At 39.5% G+C, this 18,110-nt stretch overlaps 1 protein-coding gene across 8 annotated transcripts in view; it reads left to right on the top strand.

The window, feature by feature from the left end:
* The window catches only part of PPP1R12B (protein phosphatase 1 regulatory subunit 12B), a 212,591-nt gene that overhangs the window by 81,719 nt on the left and 112,762 nt on the right, over positions 1 to 18,110 (top strand). For 5 of the 8 annotated variants that reach the window (XM_035010308.1, XM_035010307.1, XM_035010305.1 and 2 more), the window contains exons 12-13: positions 802 to 927; positions 7,395 to 7,577. In XM_035010308.1, the coding sequence (XP_034866199.1) occupies positions 802 to 927; positions 7,395 to 7,577 (309 nt within the window). Of the gene's footprint in view, positions 1 to 801; positions 928 to 1,462; positions 1,504 to 3,320; positions 3,494 to 7,394; positions 7,578 to 12,663; positions 12,719 to 18,110 lie in introns of those variants that run through there. The other 3 variants (XR_004680222.1, XM_035010311.1, XM_035010310.1) reach the window with 3 other exon arrangements.

The raw sequence follows: 18,110 nt of genomic DNA, 5'->3' as shown, positions 1-18,110 counted from the left end.
ACCTCAGACCTGCTGAATTAGAACTTGGGTTTTAACAAAAATTCTCTAGGTCATTCAAATGCACATTGAAGTTTGAGAAGGACTGCTCTGGAGAGCCGCAGCTTTGGTCGCAAAGGCCCTGAGTGAACATTTGTGAATTAGAAATCCTACTACAGCCCTTTCCTGGACGACTTTTATTTATAACACTAAGTAGACTTCTAGCAGGTTCTTCTCTTTTCCTCCTCTGTGCTAGTTACCTCTTTCCCTTGTGACAGACTTCCTCATCTTCCCCATCATCCTCTTCTCTGCTTACTTATGAACAACCTGTTGGCTTTGTAAAGCCCTTTAAAGGAGAAACAAAAGTGAGTTCTCATTACCAAAGAATTGGAGACCTTTGATATAAGGATTTGGTACCTGTTGAAGTTAGTTGGCTTTGAAGTTGATAAAAGAAAGCAGGCAGTAGTAATACTTGACCCATTCTCTATGTATACAGAAAACAGGTTTATATAAAACCAAGTATCACTTGAAAAGTGTGTCTATTTCTTTAGCCATCATATTACAGTTTCTGTCCCTGGCTCTTCTCTCCCAACACCCCCCCCCCCCCCCCCCCCCCCCCCCCACCGAGGGAGAAGCAGACTCCCCGCTGAGCAGGGAGCCTGATGTGGGGCTTGATTCTAGGACCCTGAGATCATGACCTGAGCCAAAGGCAGATGCTTAACCAACTGAGCCTCCCAGGCACCCCTCCCAGTTTGCATTGTATCGTGGACAAAACTGGTGGTAGGAATCAGTGCTTTGTTTTATTTTTCTTTCATGCCTCTACAGAGAATCAGCTGTTAATCTAGTGAGGAGTGGTTCGTATACACGGCAGCTGTGGAGGGATGAAGCAAAGGGAAGTGAAACTCCACAGACAGTTGCTCCTTCTACCTATGTATCAACCTACTTGAAAAGGTACCAGGTTCCATGGGGTGGGAGATGATTTTTCTTCACTCTGGTCATGGGTGTATGGGTAATAATTGCATGCTGTTTTATATCCAATTAGCACCACGAAAATGAATCAAAAAATGAATTACTTTTAGATTTCTTGGGAGTAACATCTTGACTAATTTTAAATTAACATTAATTTATTTTCCTAACTGAATTAAAGTAAGCTAATTCCAAATTCTCACCACAGACAGATCTGAATTTATACTCTCTCCTCTCAGTCCTATTAAAATCTTCAACTGGAAGTGACTTCTAGTAATCCCTGAGCAGGACTGAATTTAAATCACCTTTGTCCAGTAGCTAGCTTTCCTTTTTCTAAAACTAGAGTAGTTCCCATCTCAAGTTACATTTTTATGGGGAGGAAGGGAGGGACCCTATAGGGTGGTGAGGGGTGTGGGTAACGGGGACAGTTTTGAATTGCATTAAAGAAGTTTCATATTGAAGCCTGTTAATTTAGGGACTTGAGTTTTTTTTTTTTTTTTATGACTTTAATGGCCCTCAGATCCATCAAGATGTGAAACTCGCAAGTTTGGTGCAGAGAAGGTACATGGGTTTCCTTCCCCTTTTCTCATCTGTATTCTCTTTTCTGCAATTATTTTCTTTGCCATGTACCAGCCAGCAAGCAAAGCACCTTTGCCAGAGCCATTAAACTATAAGATATACTTAATTAGTATTTTAATTTGAACTTTGCTGCTGATGTCAAGAGTCTGATTCTCATTTCTTACTTTGAATTCTTTCTTCACTTTTATTTACTCAACCCCTCCAACTGCCTCTTCATGCCATGGGCTTCATCATTAGGTCTTATAGGATTGGTTGGCTGCCCAAGAAACAGCCTTTTGCCATAAACTATGTGTTTGGGTTCAAAACTTATTTCCACTTGATTAGAGGAATCTTGTCAACTAGTTAATATCAGAACATGGGAACTAGTAAGCTATAAAACAAACAGCCAATGTAGCCTTTTGATGGTCTTCAGTTCTGCAGAGATAATTCAGCGTTCTCACTGGAAGCTTCATTATATATACAAACTCAGTGTTTTTGGCTTAATGAAGCTATCACTTATTTGTCTTCAGGACTAAGGTCTTAGTCTGTCTAGATACATCACTACTCCTTGTGGTTGCATCCAAGACCAAGAAAACTTTTCTAAGAAAATAACGTTCTAGTACTAGGAAAGAGAGAAAGCTGCATTTAATTTCTAAGCATGTTGTTACATTGTGGTGGGGTTGTTCTTTTTCGTGATCCAAATCATTAACAAATGGGTTGAGTGAGTAGCATCTGGAGAGATAGGTACAGTTGGCACAATTATGGTAAACACAGGAGAAAGGGAATGCTTCTATTTAGGGTGGAAAGCTTGCTTAATTATGTGAGTGCTTTTTGAAAGAAGATCCACAACTTGCTTCATGCTTTGGATTTCCAAACTTATGTCACCCTTAAAGCATTTTTTGATTATACAAAATCTCATTTTATGATCTTTTCCAAAGGGAATTGTATGCTATCACTATTTAAAAAAGAAAATGCGAGAAGACATTTGGCCCTCTTGGGCTCCGCCGGGCCTCAGCATACTTTCCATTTTCTAGTTCATCTCTTGTCCTTAGGCAGAAATTCCTTTCCTGTGTCCCAGTAAAATGCATCTTAAAGTAAAAGGCTTCAAAGCTTGTTTTGGTCACCCCTACTAGTGTCTCATTATTATAATAGTAAAAATGGTTTTTTTAAAATTCTAATCCAAATAATTTTTTGCCTCAATTGAGATGGTTCTTACTTACCTTCATTTGAAACAAAGGAAAGTTGCCTTCTGCCGCCCATGCAATATTATTTTCTAGACTTAAAACTTTGAATCCTCCCAAGACTAGGCTAAATAACCACAGTTCTCAGACATTTTTTTTTTTCCACAGAGCTTTTTTATTCTTCTCCACTCTTTAATTTTAAATTTCTACTCCAAAACCTCCAAATTCTTGGTCTTACTTTAGCTTCTGCAGTGCTACTTCTGTATCAGGTAGACATTTGGGGTTGCATGATTTTTTTGCCTTGGGGTTTGTTGGGAATTACTTTTTCTAATAAAATTATTCTATTTGCTAATATTTCTTAGCCCCTATTCTGTTCCTATATACTATTCTTCTGCTTTCTCTTATTGCCTATCATCTCTCCTCCATGTTCCTTCACTCTTTCGGATGATTGACAGATGCCTGCTTGCTGCCGGTGACCCAGCTCTAGCTGGAGTTGATCACTCACTCCACTTCCCAGTTGCCATACCCTCTCTTTGATCTACATTCCTTTTAAATGCACAATCTGGGGGGGAAGGTGGTGCTGGGAAATGGTGGGTGAGCAGCATGTCCTGAAGAAAGTGACTGTGTGCTGTTTTGCAGTGTTTCCTTTGGTAGAAGTAGTGACCCCACAAGTCCCTACATTTCAGCCAATCGCAATTCATCTGCTACCTCACCCATTACCATTGGTTCATCTACCTCTCGGGGCAACAAGTGGCAACCTGCCTCTTCTTGCCCTGCACCAATCAGTGCAAACACTACTGCATCTGCACACCATGGCAGGTAAGGCTTCTTGGGGCCATTTGAGTTACAGTCATCAAAACTCATGCCTCTGGATGCACATATGAGATTCAAACCAAAGAGACTTTGGCACTGGGGAAGCAAGTTTGAATTCTTGTGAAAATGTCCATGGTTTAACGAGGAGGTTTTGTTTGGACTTGTATTAGCCACTCAGCAGTTGCTCATTGAAAAATCATAGGGTATATATCTTGGTACTTGGTGTTTAGGCATCAACTTAAAATGACCGCTTTTGTGTGATTACTATGTAAGGGACTCATCCTATTATGGGAAAGCACATATTAAAAATATCCCCACACTTCACTTACATTAATTTCCCAGTGAGTAGGAATCTCTTCTACTTACTCTTTTTTTCAGAGGATGGCATACAAACCCAAATCAGAAGAAAAGCTAGCTCTTGTTCCAAAAGCTTCCTATAGCTTTCTGAAAATTCCCAGCCAATGAGAGCATTTTGCTGGAAACACACGGGAGGGAAGAGATTTATGTTTATATAAATTTGTCTAGATTTGTGGTATTCTTGGGGCCGTGGTGTCCAGTCTGCCTAAGGGGTAGCATGGGGGTAGCCTGTCCGGGGCTTCATCGTGAAAGCACGATAGGACTTCAGCTGTGGTTTTGGCTATAGCTTTCAACCCTGTATGTGTGCGCAGAGACCCTTTTACTTTGGGGTATGACAAAGGGACTTCTTTTTGAGGGCTTGTTTCTAGAACTGACACAAAGAAAATGAAAAACATTAATGATGATAGTGTTGCTTGTTGCTGCAAGAACACTGTTGATGGTAGTACTTGATTGATTTTTGTCCATTTATTAGATTTCTTTCCTTAAAATAAGTGGTGATCATTTGTTCCAGGAGGGATAGGCTTAAGATGGATTATTAATAATAATACTGATAATTATGTAGAAATTTATTAGGTCCTCATAATAATTCATCTGCACAGACATAGTAAATATTATACCATAGATGAAGAAACTGAAACACAGGTTACTTGCTTAAGTATTAAGAGCTGAGACTAGGGAAAAATAGTAACGCTGCCATTTGTTGAACCCTATCATGTGCCAAGCATTGGCTTAGATACTTACAAAAATTACATGAGCAATTGGTTTACTCACATGTAACAGTAAAGCTAAATAATTGAGGCTAAAATATGATAAAGGTTTATTTTTTTTTTCCTCTCACTTAAGAAAGTCCAGAAATAGGCAGGGCTGGCACCACAGCTTCAAAGTCCTTAAAGAATCCTGGATCCTTCTGTCTTTCTGCCTCACAATCCTTAGATCATGCTTCCATTTCCACAGGTTGCCTCATGACAGAAAATAGCTGCTGAAGCTCTAGCTGACATGACTGCATTCTAGGCAGGAAGAAGAAAGAAAGGGGGAAATACAAAAAGAGAGAAGGCCTCTGAACTGAGGTTTTCCCCCAAAGCACTAATTTTCTACTTATGCCTCACTGGCTACCTCTAGCAGCCAGGGAGACTTTGGAAAATGTGAATTTTTAACTAGGTGCAATGCTGCCCTCAATAATTTACAGGTTCTGTTAGGAAGAAAAGGAAAATGAATATAGGTTGGGCAACTCGCTATCTCAGGCACACATATATTGTTTATAAAGAGGCCTCCAGCGTATGAAGTACCATTTTTATTTTATGGATGTAGAAACTGAGACCCAAAACTTAATCATCTGCCCAAGGTCACATATCTAGTAAGGAACTGAGGCAGGGTTTGAACCTAGATTTGTCCATGTCAGAGATCCTATTTCACTGTTTTGTTTCCACTGAGCTTGTGTTTTATTCTGAGCTCAATACTGATGTTCTTCATACATTATTTTATTTAGTTATCACAAGACCCCTGCATTTTAAGGTATCATTATTCCCGTTTTACAGATGAAGAGACTAGAGAGGTTAACTTGGCTGAAATGTAGCCCCACATGGTTCCAGAGCCTCTGACCCCTGCTCTGCAGCTTTTCCTATTTTTTTTTTGAGATTTTATTTATTTATTAGAGAGAGAGAGCATAAGCAGGGGGAGCAGAGGCAGAGGGAGAAGCAGACTTCCCGCTGAGCAGGGAGCCCAATGTGGGACTCAGTCCCAGGACCCTGGGATCATAACCTGAGCTGAAGGCAGACGCTTAACCAGCTGAGCCACCCAGGCGTCCCTTCCTATTCTGCTCTTAACATTCTACTTATAAAATTATACCACATATCCAAATAATAGTACAAGTTCTATTCTGTAATTCAATAAAATAAAAACCCTTGGCATTTCCACAGCAGAAAAAATCTCAGGGAGAACAAAACATGTTATTAACCTAAAAAGAATGTCAGGTAAGGTTTTTTTGTGTTGTTTTTTTATGTTATGTTAATCACCATACATTACATCATTAGTTTTTGATGTAGTGTTCCATAATTCATTGTTTGCGTATAACACCCAGTGCTCCATGCAGTACGTGCCCATCCCCCCACCCCCCTCCCCTCTAGAACCCTCAGTTTGTTTCTCAGAGTCCATAGTCTCTCATGGTTCATCTCCCCCTCTGATTTCCCCCCCTTCATTCTTCCCCTTCTTCTATCTTTTTCTTTTCTTTTTTTTTTTTTTTAACATATAATGTATTATTTGTTTCAGAGGTACAGGTCTGTGATTCAGCAGTCTTACACAATTCACAGCGCTCACCATAGCACATACCCTCCCCAATGTCTGTCACCCAGCCACCAATTTTTTATAGTTTGGTTCTGGCTAATTTTATTCATGTGTCCTATAGACTCATACATTTTATAAGTCTGAGGAATTTAATTTCACCTTTTTTCTGAGTCATTAATTGCGTCTGGAGAAGTGGCTTGTGTTTTTTAGATACCACTTCAAAACTGTTCTATATTTATAATTGCATCTAGGTACCATATTTAGATTTTTTACAATCTGATTATTGCTTTCAAGCTTATTCTAATGATGTGATTATTTGAAAATGAGCTTATAGCTACTTATAAGCATTTCTGGTAATTGTGAGTAGGTGAAAAAAAAACAAACAGATTTTTAGCATTCCTTATCTTCATTGCTTTTCCCATCTCTGTGAATATCAATTTTGGATCTCTGTTACCCCAGCAACAAGCTGTGACATCACAAATGATAGCTTTTTGGGTGGAGAGCCAATGGTTGCTCTCAACTCTTTGTTAAGAAACAAAGATCTTGTTTTCATGTAAATGAGCTTAATTATACAGCTTGCTGTTGGAAAGTCTGCAGTTAAGGTTACATATAGAATCTTACTAGTTTTTGTTTCTGTTGCTCATGTATGCACTTAAGAATACAGGCTATCAGGCATTTGGTTAAATAGAAAGAGAGCAGTTGCTGAGCTAGGTGGGAAAGAAGTAAACATATGAGGTTGTATTTATCAAATATCTCTGGAATCCAAGAAGATGGTCATCTAATCCAGGCTGAGGACTACCAAAGACTCTCACTGCCAAGAATTAAGGGGCAGGTGGAGAATAATATCGTAAGTGACTTTAGCGTTGTTTTCATGTGTGTGGAGAGGCCCTGCCTCTGTGTGTGTGTGTGGAGACCAGATGGTGCTCAGGAGTCATTTAAAGCATTCTTGCATATGTTACTATCTTCCTTGTGCCATAGCTCATTTTAAAAAAAATTTTTAATCTCAAGCAAAAAAAAAATTTTTTCATGAAATATAACTCTTTGGGCAGAGGATATCAAACTAAATGTATAATCATACTGTTGTAAGAATCAAGAGCTCAGAATTTAAAAAACCAGTCAACCAGCCAACAAAAGTGGAGCAAGAAGATTCTCTAGTTAAACTTACCTCGAACCCTCTGTCTGTGTGCTAGTGCTTTGTTGTGTAGCATGCTTAACCATTCTCTTTCTGCTTGTGCTTTTGTGTGTCTGTGTTTTTGATTTCAGGACTCCTTACAAATCCCAGGCTGACTCAACAGCAGAGAAAACAGCAGACAATGTCTCTTCTAGCACCCCGCTCTGTGTGATCACTAATCGACCTCCACCTAACACTGCCAATGGGGTTACAACTGCCACTCTGCTCTCCACTCCTGGAACAGACTCCTCTGTGGAAGCCAGGGACAGGAGGAGGTATGTTCTATACTGATTTCATTTGCGGGGTTCTGCTTTGAGGTAGGAGATAAAGGAGTGGGTGTGAAGTCTTTCCCCCAATCCCAGATACATTTATGAAAGTAGATCTTTATATTACAGTTTGGGTTTTCTATTTTGCCTCTGGGAGATTTTTGACAGAGATCTTAATTATTTCTGATAATATTTAACATAGATACTTATTCTGTTATGAATATAGGCATATCTTTTTTCTATTTGTCTTATAAAAGAAATCAGGATCAGGCATTATTTCCCCATTTTGTGATGGAGAACCTGAAGCACAGAGAAGGATCTTTTCTTTTGTTCTGAGGAGTCCGTGAAGATTTCTCTGGCAGGAAAGAAAAGCAGTATCATGAAAAAGGCTCAGAGAAATAAAGCTAGGATATCATTTTAATTAATTTAAGAATACCGGAAAAAGAACTGAATAGTATATGATGATATGGTAGAAGGATAGTGACTAGTTACTGTACAGTTTCTTTAGAGAAAAATTATGAGAGAGCAGTCATGAATTGGCACAGGAGAGATTTAAGGTAGAAGCTAAGAAGAACTTTTTGATTGTCATTATTAGGAGATGTTCCAAGATGTGACCAAGAAGAATGGGACATTTTCTCCCACTTGAAAAAGTGTAAAAAATAGAATGCACTCCATTTGGCTGTTTCAGATCTACTTAAAAACTGAAGCCATACTTATCCCTTTTTTAAGACTATAAAAGGAAATGAAATCTTATCAAAATTTAGATTTCAGTTTGGCTTCATTTTCTTTTGACTATCCAAAGGAAGAAGATTTTATGTTTGTGAGTGTGTATGTATGTGTAATAAGTCAAGAAGTCTTATCATCTACAAGATACAACGAGTTGAACTTTTTAGATGTTTGTTTATTATAAAGACAGTTCTAAAATTAAAATTTTGAGAAGTGGAAGGGAGATGTTAAGTGAGTTGAAAAATTGTGGTTTTTTCTTCCTTTCTTTTCCTTCCTTTCTTTTTTCATTTCTTTGTATAAAAATAGAAGAAAGTCAGTTTTCTGGGCTAACAGGTTGCAGAGCATCATCTTTTCATTGGTTTCCAGCCAAGGAAATTTTAATAAATTGATCTTGAATATTTAATGTTTATATATTTAATAGCTCAGATGGAATTTAGGTATTATTAGTTTCATCTAGGAACTAAATGCAAAAGTAATATTTTCTGAATATTAGCTGAAAAAAACTCCCTTTAAAAAATTCCTTCTGGGCTGAGACAAGTAAAATGAGTTAAATTCATCATTAAGCTTATGATCCCTGTAAGGATGTGTAAATCAGGCTTTTTATCAAACTGCATTATTAAATATTTAATTGCATGCACCATTATTTAGAGAAACCTAGAGAGACAGTTACTGTCTTCTAGGATTTTTATAACCTATGAACAATAAGATAGCACCTGCTACAGATTTTAATTTTGTTTTAGAAGTTTTACTTAAGCCACAAATAGTTATTGATTATATACTGTGTACCATGTATTCTCACTAGGACATAATTCCTCAAGAAGCAGCAAATATAAGAAGAATTAAATCAAAATATCACTGAATTATGTGAATTTGGTGTATCAAGATAAGTGAATTTTTAGGATGGCACAAGATAATAAATGGGGATATTAGATATTTATTAGATAATAAATAATCTTAGACAAGTTAAATAGGGTAATGGCACAAGATAAATAAATAAGAAGGTATTACATAAAGAGCTGTTGGACTCAGTCACTAGCATTCATTCTTTTCAAAATATTTGAACATTTGCCATTGCAAAGTACTATGATGAACCCAGGTAATACAGCAGTGAACAAGGAAAACAATCTCAGCCCTCGGGGAATGTATGTGATAGTGAAGAAAAACAAACACTAAATAATTGTGATATATACTATGAAGAAGTAGTGTGAGTTGTTATGACAGAAGATCTGCCTACAGAAGACTTCCCTTCTCCTGCAGAAGGTTATCTTAGGGTATGATCCTCTTGTGGACAAATAATAGCTAGGAAAAGGGGATAAGCATTTCTGGCAGAAAATATGGCTGTTGAAAAGCCACTAAGGTGGGAAGGTGCTTGATCCTTTGGAGAATTTGAGAGAAGATGTTGTGGCTCTGGGGTAGAGAGCTAGGGAAAGAGCAGTCTAAGGTGAGGCTTGAGGAATAAATAGGAGCTATATCATACAAAGTCTTACAGCTGAAGACAAAGATTTTGGATATATATGTTAAGAACCATGATGAGCTACTGGAAGCATTTTTTTTTTTTGAACAGCTTTATAAAGATATAATTTATATATACCATATAATTTAAGGTGTACAGTTCAGTCATTTTTTGGTATATTCACAGATATGTGCAATGATTACCACAGTCAATTTTAGGACATTTTCATCATCTTAAAAAGAAATCCCATACCTTTAATTATTGTCCCCCCTACTCCCACCCCATCTTCCCATTCCCTAGACCTCAGCAACTACTGATCTATTTTCTGTTTCTGTAGAGTTGCCTATTCTGGACATTTCATGTAAATGGAATCAATATGTGGTCTTTTGTGACTGACTTCTTTCACTTAGAATAATGTTTTCAAGGTTCATCCATGTTGTAGCATGTATTAGCACTTTATTCTTTTTAATGGCCAAACACTATTCCATTGTGTGGATATACTGCATTTTGTTTGCCACTCCTAAGTTGGTGGACATTTGGGTTCTTTCCACCTTTTGGCTATTTTGAATAATGTTACTATAAACATTCATGTACGAGTTTTTGTGTGGACATATGTTTTTCTTTCTTTTGGATATATATGTAGGAGTAGAATTGCTGGGTCATACAGAAAATATGCAAAAAGCAAAAGGATAACATGATCTGGTTTACATTTTTTAGAATCCTGGCTTTTAAACTCTGGGTACAATATTCCATATGAATTGGACAGGAGAAGGATGGACGGGAATAGATGTGAGATGACCAGTAAGGACACCATTGCAAAAGAAGGGTGCATGAGAGAGAACATTGGCTTGCACAGAGGTAGTAGTAAAAGAGATGGAGAAAAGTGAATGGACTCAAAATTTATTTAGGAAAAGGTTCTAGCAACATGGTAGATGGGTTTATAAGGACCCCTTTCCCATTATAAACGTAGGAAAATGTAGTTGAGTTCAGAAAAGTGAAAGGGAACTGCTAGGTGACAAAAATGAAGAGAATCCAAAGGCCAGAATGGTTTGAGTGGCCCAGGGTTGGTATAGGACGTCTAGAGTAGATGTTAGCGTCTGGAGGCTCAGATTTTAATGCCATGCCTGGGTGTAGGAAGCATGGCTTTGGACCTGACCAGGCTAGGATCTGTAAGTAAGAACCTGTATAAAGCTGGAGTTCTCAAAAGACTACCCAGTTCATAAAAAGGGTACTTTGTCTATGGCCCCCCAAAATGTCAAGGATGGCACCTATTCAAGGGTCTGAGCAGGGACAGAAAAATCTTCTGTGGGAAATTTTTACTACACATATAGTGTGGAAATCCCAAGCCAAGAATTTTTTTTTTTTAAGATTTATTTATTTAGGGGCGCCTGGGTGGCTCAGTCGTTAAGCGTCTGCCTTCAGCTCCGCTCATGATCTCAGGGTCCTGGGATCGAGTTCCGCGTCGGGCTCCCTGCTCAGCAGGAGGCCTGCGTCTCCCTCTCCCACTCCCCCTACTTGTGTTCCCTTTCTCGCTGTCTCTCTGTCAAATTAAATAAAAATCTTTAAAAAAAAAAAAAGATTTATTTATTTATTTGAGAGAGAGAAAGAGCACGGTGGGAGGGACAGAAGGAAGGAGAGAGAATCTCAGGCAGACGCCATGCTGAGTGCGGAGCCTAATGCTGGCCTTGATCTCATGACCCTGAGATCATGACCTGAGCTGAAACCAAGGGTCGGATGCTTAACCCATTGTGCCACCCAGGCTCCGTGCCACCCAGGCTCCCCGCCCCCCGCCCCAGAAGCCAAGAATTTAACATAGAAACTAAGTCGGCACTCTTGAAACTCTGGGGCCATTGGCACAGGCAATTTAAAACCACCATGAAGAAACACATCGACAACCCAGGGTGCAAAGGATTTCTATAAAACAGTTGCCTACCAAAGACAAACTCACATAGGAAATGAATCACTCTGAGAAAAAGTTAACAGATGCAGCTTCTTAAATACTTAGATACTTTTAGAAGTATTACATGCAGATCACTATGTAGTAGAATTTTTGGATGCAAAACAGAAACCTCAAACTATTATTTAATTTGGTAACAATAATAAGAAGTGACCAGTTGTACTGAAGATAGACACATCTATAAAAATGGCAAATTAATCAGAAGTGGTTCCTAGAATAAAATATTTTGGAAATGTGTTGTTTCTATATAGAGTCCTATATATGGGAACCTGCATATATAAAGCATCTAACAACCATTTATTGAGAGACTGCCATGTGCCAGGCACAGTTATTAAAGATACAAGGTCAAAGAAAAACATCTTTCCTGCCCTTGAGAGCTTAAGTTTATCTATTGTGGGAAGGCAAACAAGTAAATCAACTAATATAGTCAGTTGTTAAGTGCTCTGATAAAGATATGTATAGATTGCTATGGGGGCACAGAGGAGGGGAATCTAAATTAGCCTGAGTAGGGTGACAGAGAAGGTGTGCCAGAGGAGGTAACTGGAGTTGAATTTTGAAGGCAACTAGAAGTGAACTATAAGTAGTAATAGGAGGCTGGTATTTTAGAGGGAACACAAGAAATTCAAGAAACAAGTTTAATATCCCCGAAGCTGGGAGAAGGCAAGGCCAGTGTTGTATTTCTGAAAGTGTCTCTGTGAAATAGATTTAGATGAATTAAAAAAAAAAAATAACAGCCTGTGGGCAAATGAGTTTGTGAAAGAATCGGTTAAAGGAAGTTAAACAGGATTACTCCAAAACCTTCTCGGGATCATTCCTCTGGGGGGGGTGGTTGGGGGGGGGGGGGGGGGGCGGGGGGGGGGAGTTGGGTGTAGAGAGGGGAGTGTGGGTGTGGTTAGAATTTGCAGCATTTTCCAAATTTCTGTGTCCATCGAATAGTTTTGTTTTGTTTTTTTTCACAGAAACCCAAGACTGGTATTCCACTGGGTATACTTTGGAAATTGTGGAGCTAGAGAGGTAGGCAGGAACCAAATCATGGAGATTTTTGTTGTGCTATGCTAAGAAACGTGAACTTCTGTTTTCCAAGCTATGGAATACCACTGAAGTATTTTCAGCTGGGGAATGACTTGATCAAATAAAACCTATCATTTAAGCCTTTACAGAATTAAAACCATTTAGAATTTCTCCCTCTAGACAAACATAAGCTGAAAGAAAAAAAACCTCACATGTTTTGAAAACAGCTACATTTTCCTTCTGAAAGAGCATGCTGGGTGCTAATTCTTCTCTTGAAGCTAGCTGCAGCTTTCTCTGTAATCAGCTCATTGTGGAAGTATTTGGACTCCTGCTGGGAACCACGATGGCGGCCTGAAGCTCACATTCACAGGGCCAATTTGAAACGATTAGCGAGCACTGGGATAAATGGGGCTTTAAAATGGGCCACAGCGAGACCTACCCAGTGGAAAAGCCATCTCTCAGAAAGACTCTCCATTTGCAGTGTAATCAGAGCATGTGGACTGGGGAGTGGGTCTTACCATGAAAGCTGCACAGCTGGCTTTTCTTTTCTGAGAATGTTTGGTCCTAAGAAGGGTGTGTGCATACCGATTGGCTCATGATGGGTCTCAGCTTTACTCCCTGTGTGCTTTATTCAGTTCGTTAACTACAGATACATTATTAAATGGACAGAGCTAGATACAAAAAAAAATAGATTATGATACCAAACAATAATAAACATGGAAATCTTAACACTAGATTTTTTGGAGGGGGGCGGATTATGGGTATTTTTTTATTTTCTTTTGGGTTTTTTTTCTGTATATTCCAAAGTTCCAGAGTGATAAAGTATTACCCTTATAAGCAAGGCAGGGGAAGGAGAGCTTGAAAAAAAAATTTAACTCTAGGAACAACAGTCTTTCTTATGATGTCAGTCTGTGAAAATGGCCATAGTCACTGAAGAGTAAACACAAGAGTCAAGAGATTCAAGGTTTGCAGGATTTTAGATAATTTATTATTTTGCTACATAAGCTCAGGGCAGGACTTCTGAAATAGTTTATTACTTTTAAGAAAGGCATGATCTTGAATTTACAAAGTTCCTTTTGTTTTCTTTCCTGAAAAGCTCAAGTATGCTCAAAGTATTCTCTTTACCTGATGGAAAGAATAGGAGTTAAACTCCCTGTCTTACAAATGGAAATGCTGAGGCCCTCAGAGCATGGAGTGACTTGCCTAATAGCACACCTTGAGTCAGAGGCACAGTGGAGATCGTCACCCAAGCCTCTTTTGCCCTTGTCATTGAACTCAATAACCACTTCTTCTTTTGGATTTGAGAAGAAAGGTTCTGATTTGGGGACCCGTCCGTCTTAGTCGGTAGCCCAGCATGCGGTGGTCTACCTTCATGGCACCGTGATCACCGCCACCCAGTCTTTGGAGTGTCCCTGAGGCTTACAGAAACCAACAGGGTCATCTGATTGTACAGGGGTTGATTTGACTGGCGGACAGCAGGACAGAAATGGCAAGTGGCAGGCAGGTGGCAGATAGCCCTGCAAGGGCATCAGAGCCAAGCGGCAGCTGTCGCAAGAGTGTCGCGGCTGGTTCGTTTTCCAAAGCGCCAAGTTTTCCTTAGCAACAAAATGTAAACAATTCCCTTGGCTAATATTAGAGTCTGATACTGTCCGCCTTTGATCCTCTTGCTCTGTTTCTCCTCTAGCTTTTTCCCTCTCAACCCAACCCTGAATTTTACATCTTTCTTTCTTTAATGTATTCAACTTCAGTAAGAAATGAACTCTAGATTACAAAATATTACCACTTAATTCTGAATTTTACATCTCTTTTATTGGTGCCCTTTCTTTTCTTTATAGAAACGGCTAAAATAGTTTTTCTCCAAAAGAAGCTAAAATTATTTCTCTTTCCCAGATAGCCCACATGCGACCGTGCTTGGTCAGGATATGGTCAGTATTGGCTGAGTAATATATACCACACTTATCGACCTTCGGTCCTTATAAGCTAGCTAGTTATTCGTGCTAATGTGAAGCTGTCAGCAAATTAATTTGGCATCGTCTTTGGAATGTTAGAAATTTAAACCGAGTAATTAAACTCTGAGTCATGGTTTTTTGAAGTCATTTGACTCATCTCACTGTCTCCAAGCTAAAGACAGGCAGTTGTCAATTGGAAAAGGCACTCTAGAGATTCCGCAGCGCCTCCACTCTCTCAATTTTGGTTCTAAAATAAGTATTTTCTGGGGTGCTTGGGTGGCTCAGTCATTAAGCGTCTGCCTTAGGCTCAGGTCATGATCCCAGGGTCCTGGGATCGAGCCCCGCATTGGGCTCCCTGCTCAGCAGGGAGCCTCCTTCTCCCTCTCCCACTCCCCCTGCTTGTGTTCCCTCTCTCACTATATCACTCTCTGTCAAACAAATAAATAAATTCTTAAAAAAAAAATAAGTATTTTCTTTCCCTATCTAAAAGACTGCAAAAAAGCTGAACTTATTACTACATTTTTCTCTACTGAGAGAGAGAGTTCTCTCTCTTCCTGTGACTATGGACCAGGAAGAGAGTGAAATGTACATAGCAGTAGATACATTTTCTGCCCCCATTCTGGGGTTTTCTGCGTTGCTTAGATGATGAGTTATTATGTTAGCTTATTAGCTTATATAGATTATGCTTGTGGGATTCCTTTCCTGCCTAGTTAGTGAGGTCAGTTTCTGTTGTTTTGTAACCAAGGACACTCCATACCGTGCATGCAATATTTACTGTTGATTCTAGAGTGAACATTTTTCACATTTCAATGTCTCTAAAGCCAGGATGTCTTACTGCTGGTGGTTGTTCTTGCACATGTGTGAATTTGGTCCTAAGTGTTCTGTTACTGCCACTGAGATATGTGCATTGCTGGTACAAAATATGTCTAAATCTAAAAGATCCCTTTCAATAACTATTAAATCAAGTGCTGAAAAGGTGATGAAAAACGTGTGATTGGCACTGCTTTTTCTTTCTTGGTGGTAAAGTGGCAGTGTATCTTGCAGTGGATGATGGTTTAGATTTGATGCAATGTGGTCCCATTTAGCCAGTGGGAATGATGCTGTTGATCTATATTAAAAAACCTGAACTGGAAAGTGACTGCTAATGCATATGTGGTTTCTTTTTGGGGTGATGAAAATGTTTCAAAATTGATGATGGTGATAATTACGTAACTGTAAATGTACTAAAAACCACTGAATGGTACACTTAACTGGGGATGTGAATTGTATCTCAGTAAAGCTGTTTAAAAATAACACTAAGACCATTTAGGTCCACTGAACTGTTCTGGGAAAGACCTGGATGGTGCCTGCTAAGAATTACTACAATAAGATTTAAGGGTCTTGAATTTACGTGTCCGTCATCTTTTTCCTGTATTCCTATTGCTAAACACAGCTATTGAGACACAAACTCACTTCGTTTTCCAGAGACAATGGCATTTGTCACGTAATTCCTCAGTACACCACTTAACAGTTCAGGAGTGGAGGTTTAAAACGTTTCCCCCACCCCTTCGGGACACATGCATTCCAAAGAAAGAACAAGAATCCATTCCCTGATGCAGCAGAGCCTCTGGTGGTTCTATGCCAATTCCCCAACCACTTCAGAGTAAAGTGAGAAGTCACCCAACACCTGCTACTCAAAGCCCTTATCAGCTATGTTTTTACAGTTAATCTCCTTCTGATAAAGTGGTTCTTTTTTCAGAGCTGTGAGTATTGGTGACATATGGGAGGGACCAAAATGTTATGCCCTCTCTCAAACCCCCCCTCCCCTTTCTCTCCTACCAGTTGATTTTCCCATGTCAGAAAAAGACGGTCACTAGTAACAATCTCATAAAATGAGCTCTGGTGTTTACTAGGTTACTAGGGAAGGACAGTCCGAGGAGTGGCCACCTGTTTGTTGAAAATTGGGCTTCTGGGAAGCTGTTGCACAGGTGTGTGGCAAGGTGTGTCTGAGGTAGCTTGACCTGCTCTCACCTAGAATGATTTGATCTGGCAGTGGAGTTCCTTACTGTTCCTGGTTTTATGGAAATCCAAGGCACAGGAAGTTGATCTTTATGTTCTGGGGAATTGAATCAAGCCCCTGCCATAATTTACTAGCGCCTTCTGTGTTTGGGAGCTAACTCGGTGTGCTGAGTTGCGACATCAGGAACGGGCATGGAATAGCGGAAGCAGCAGGTAAAATTTCTTTGCTTGATGGCTTTGATATCCTAGATGTGTGTTTCCACTCTCAGTCCTCTTCTCTTCCTGATGGTCCTTTGGGAAGCTGACTTGATTGCATACATTGTTTTGGTGGTGGTGTGTTTGAGAGAAGGGGGAGGGTGGATGTTTAAGAATAAGATGTACAGTGTTCAGAACAACCGGTTTAGATCTTCTCTGGTGCTTCTTCATATTCCTAAAGAATTTAAACATGTGCACTGACTTAAGGATCCCACCCAAAAGGTTAGAGTGGCAGAGGACAATTAAGAATTTCAAGACATAGAAACATGCTTCTCTTTTCAAGAGGAAACTGATACCAGTAACGTATTAAGTTGGATGATAGGTGGTGGTTGTATTCCTTTTTTTTTTTTTAAGATATACTTATTTTAGAGAGGAGGGAGGGTTAGAGAGAGAGTCTTAAGCAGACTCCTCGCTGAGCGCTGAGCCTGACACGGGGCTCGATCCCACGACCCTAAGAGCGTGGCCTGAGCTGAAACCAAGAGCTGGACACTTAACCAACTACGCCATCCAGGCGCCCCTGGTGGTGGTATTCTGTATATCTTTTTAAATCTTAAATATTATATATTTTAAGTAAATGAAACAAAGAAAAAATTGTTGGATATGTAGGGCAATTGCAGAGAGAAGCTGGTTTAGGTAAGTGAAAGGTTAGACTGCTCCTTGAATTGGCCTTTGAACAGGAAATTACAACATGCAGAGACTAGTTACATGCTACAAACTATACAGTCACATTGAATCTTCCTGGAAGTAAATGTTTTCCCATACCCACAAGAGAAGTTCCCTAAGTGATCTTTTATGTTCAGAGGACCAGTTTCTAGACAAAATTCAAAATCGTGCTGCGTCAGGCAGTGCAGAGGATGCTGTGGATGGGTAGTCATTTCAGTCCTGTAGAGAGATCGCTCACTAGTCTCTGAGCTCAGCTTGTCCAGAACTAAACTTCTACTCTTCTCATCTGTCCCTCTCTACTTTTCTTCTTGTGCTTTATGTCTTTGGCATCACATCCCTTTATGTTCTCAGGTAGGAAACTGTGGCTATTTCCTAAACATGTTTTACTTTTATGACCCTCTTTGTCTGTGCTCCACCTTCTTTCTTGAATGGCCTTCTGTCACCTTCCCTGCTGAACAAAATTCTATTCATACTGTAAGAACTCCTGCAGGTGAAACCCCACCACTGGCTACCCTGCTTCCCCAGCTCCA

The sequence above is a fragment of the Mirounga leonina genome, unplaced genomic scaffold (genome assembly GCF_011800145.1).
Source record: "Mirounga leonina isolate KUSES-001 unplaced genomic scaffold, KU_Mleo_1.0 Mir_154, whole genome shotgun sequence".
Classification (NCBI taxonomy): Eukaryota; Metazoa; Chordata; class Mammalia; order Carnivora; family Phocidae; genus Mirounga; species Mirounga leonina.
This window is presented reverse-complemented; position numbering and strand designations above follow the sequence as displayed.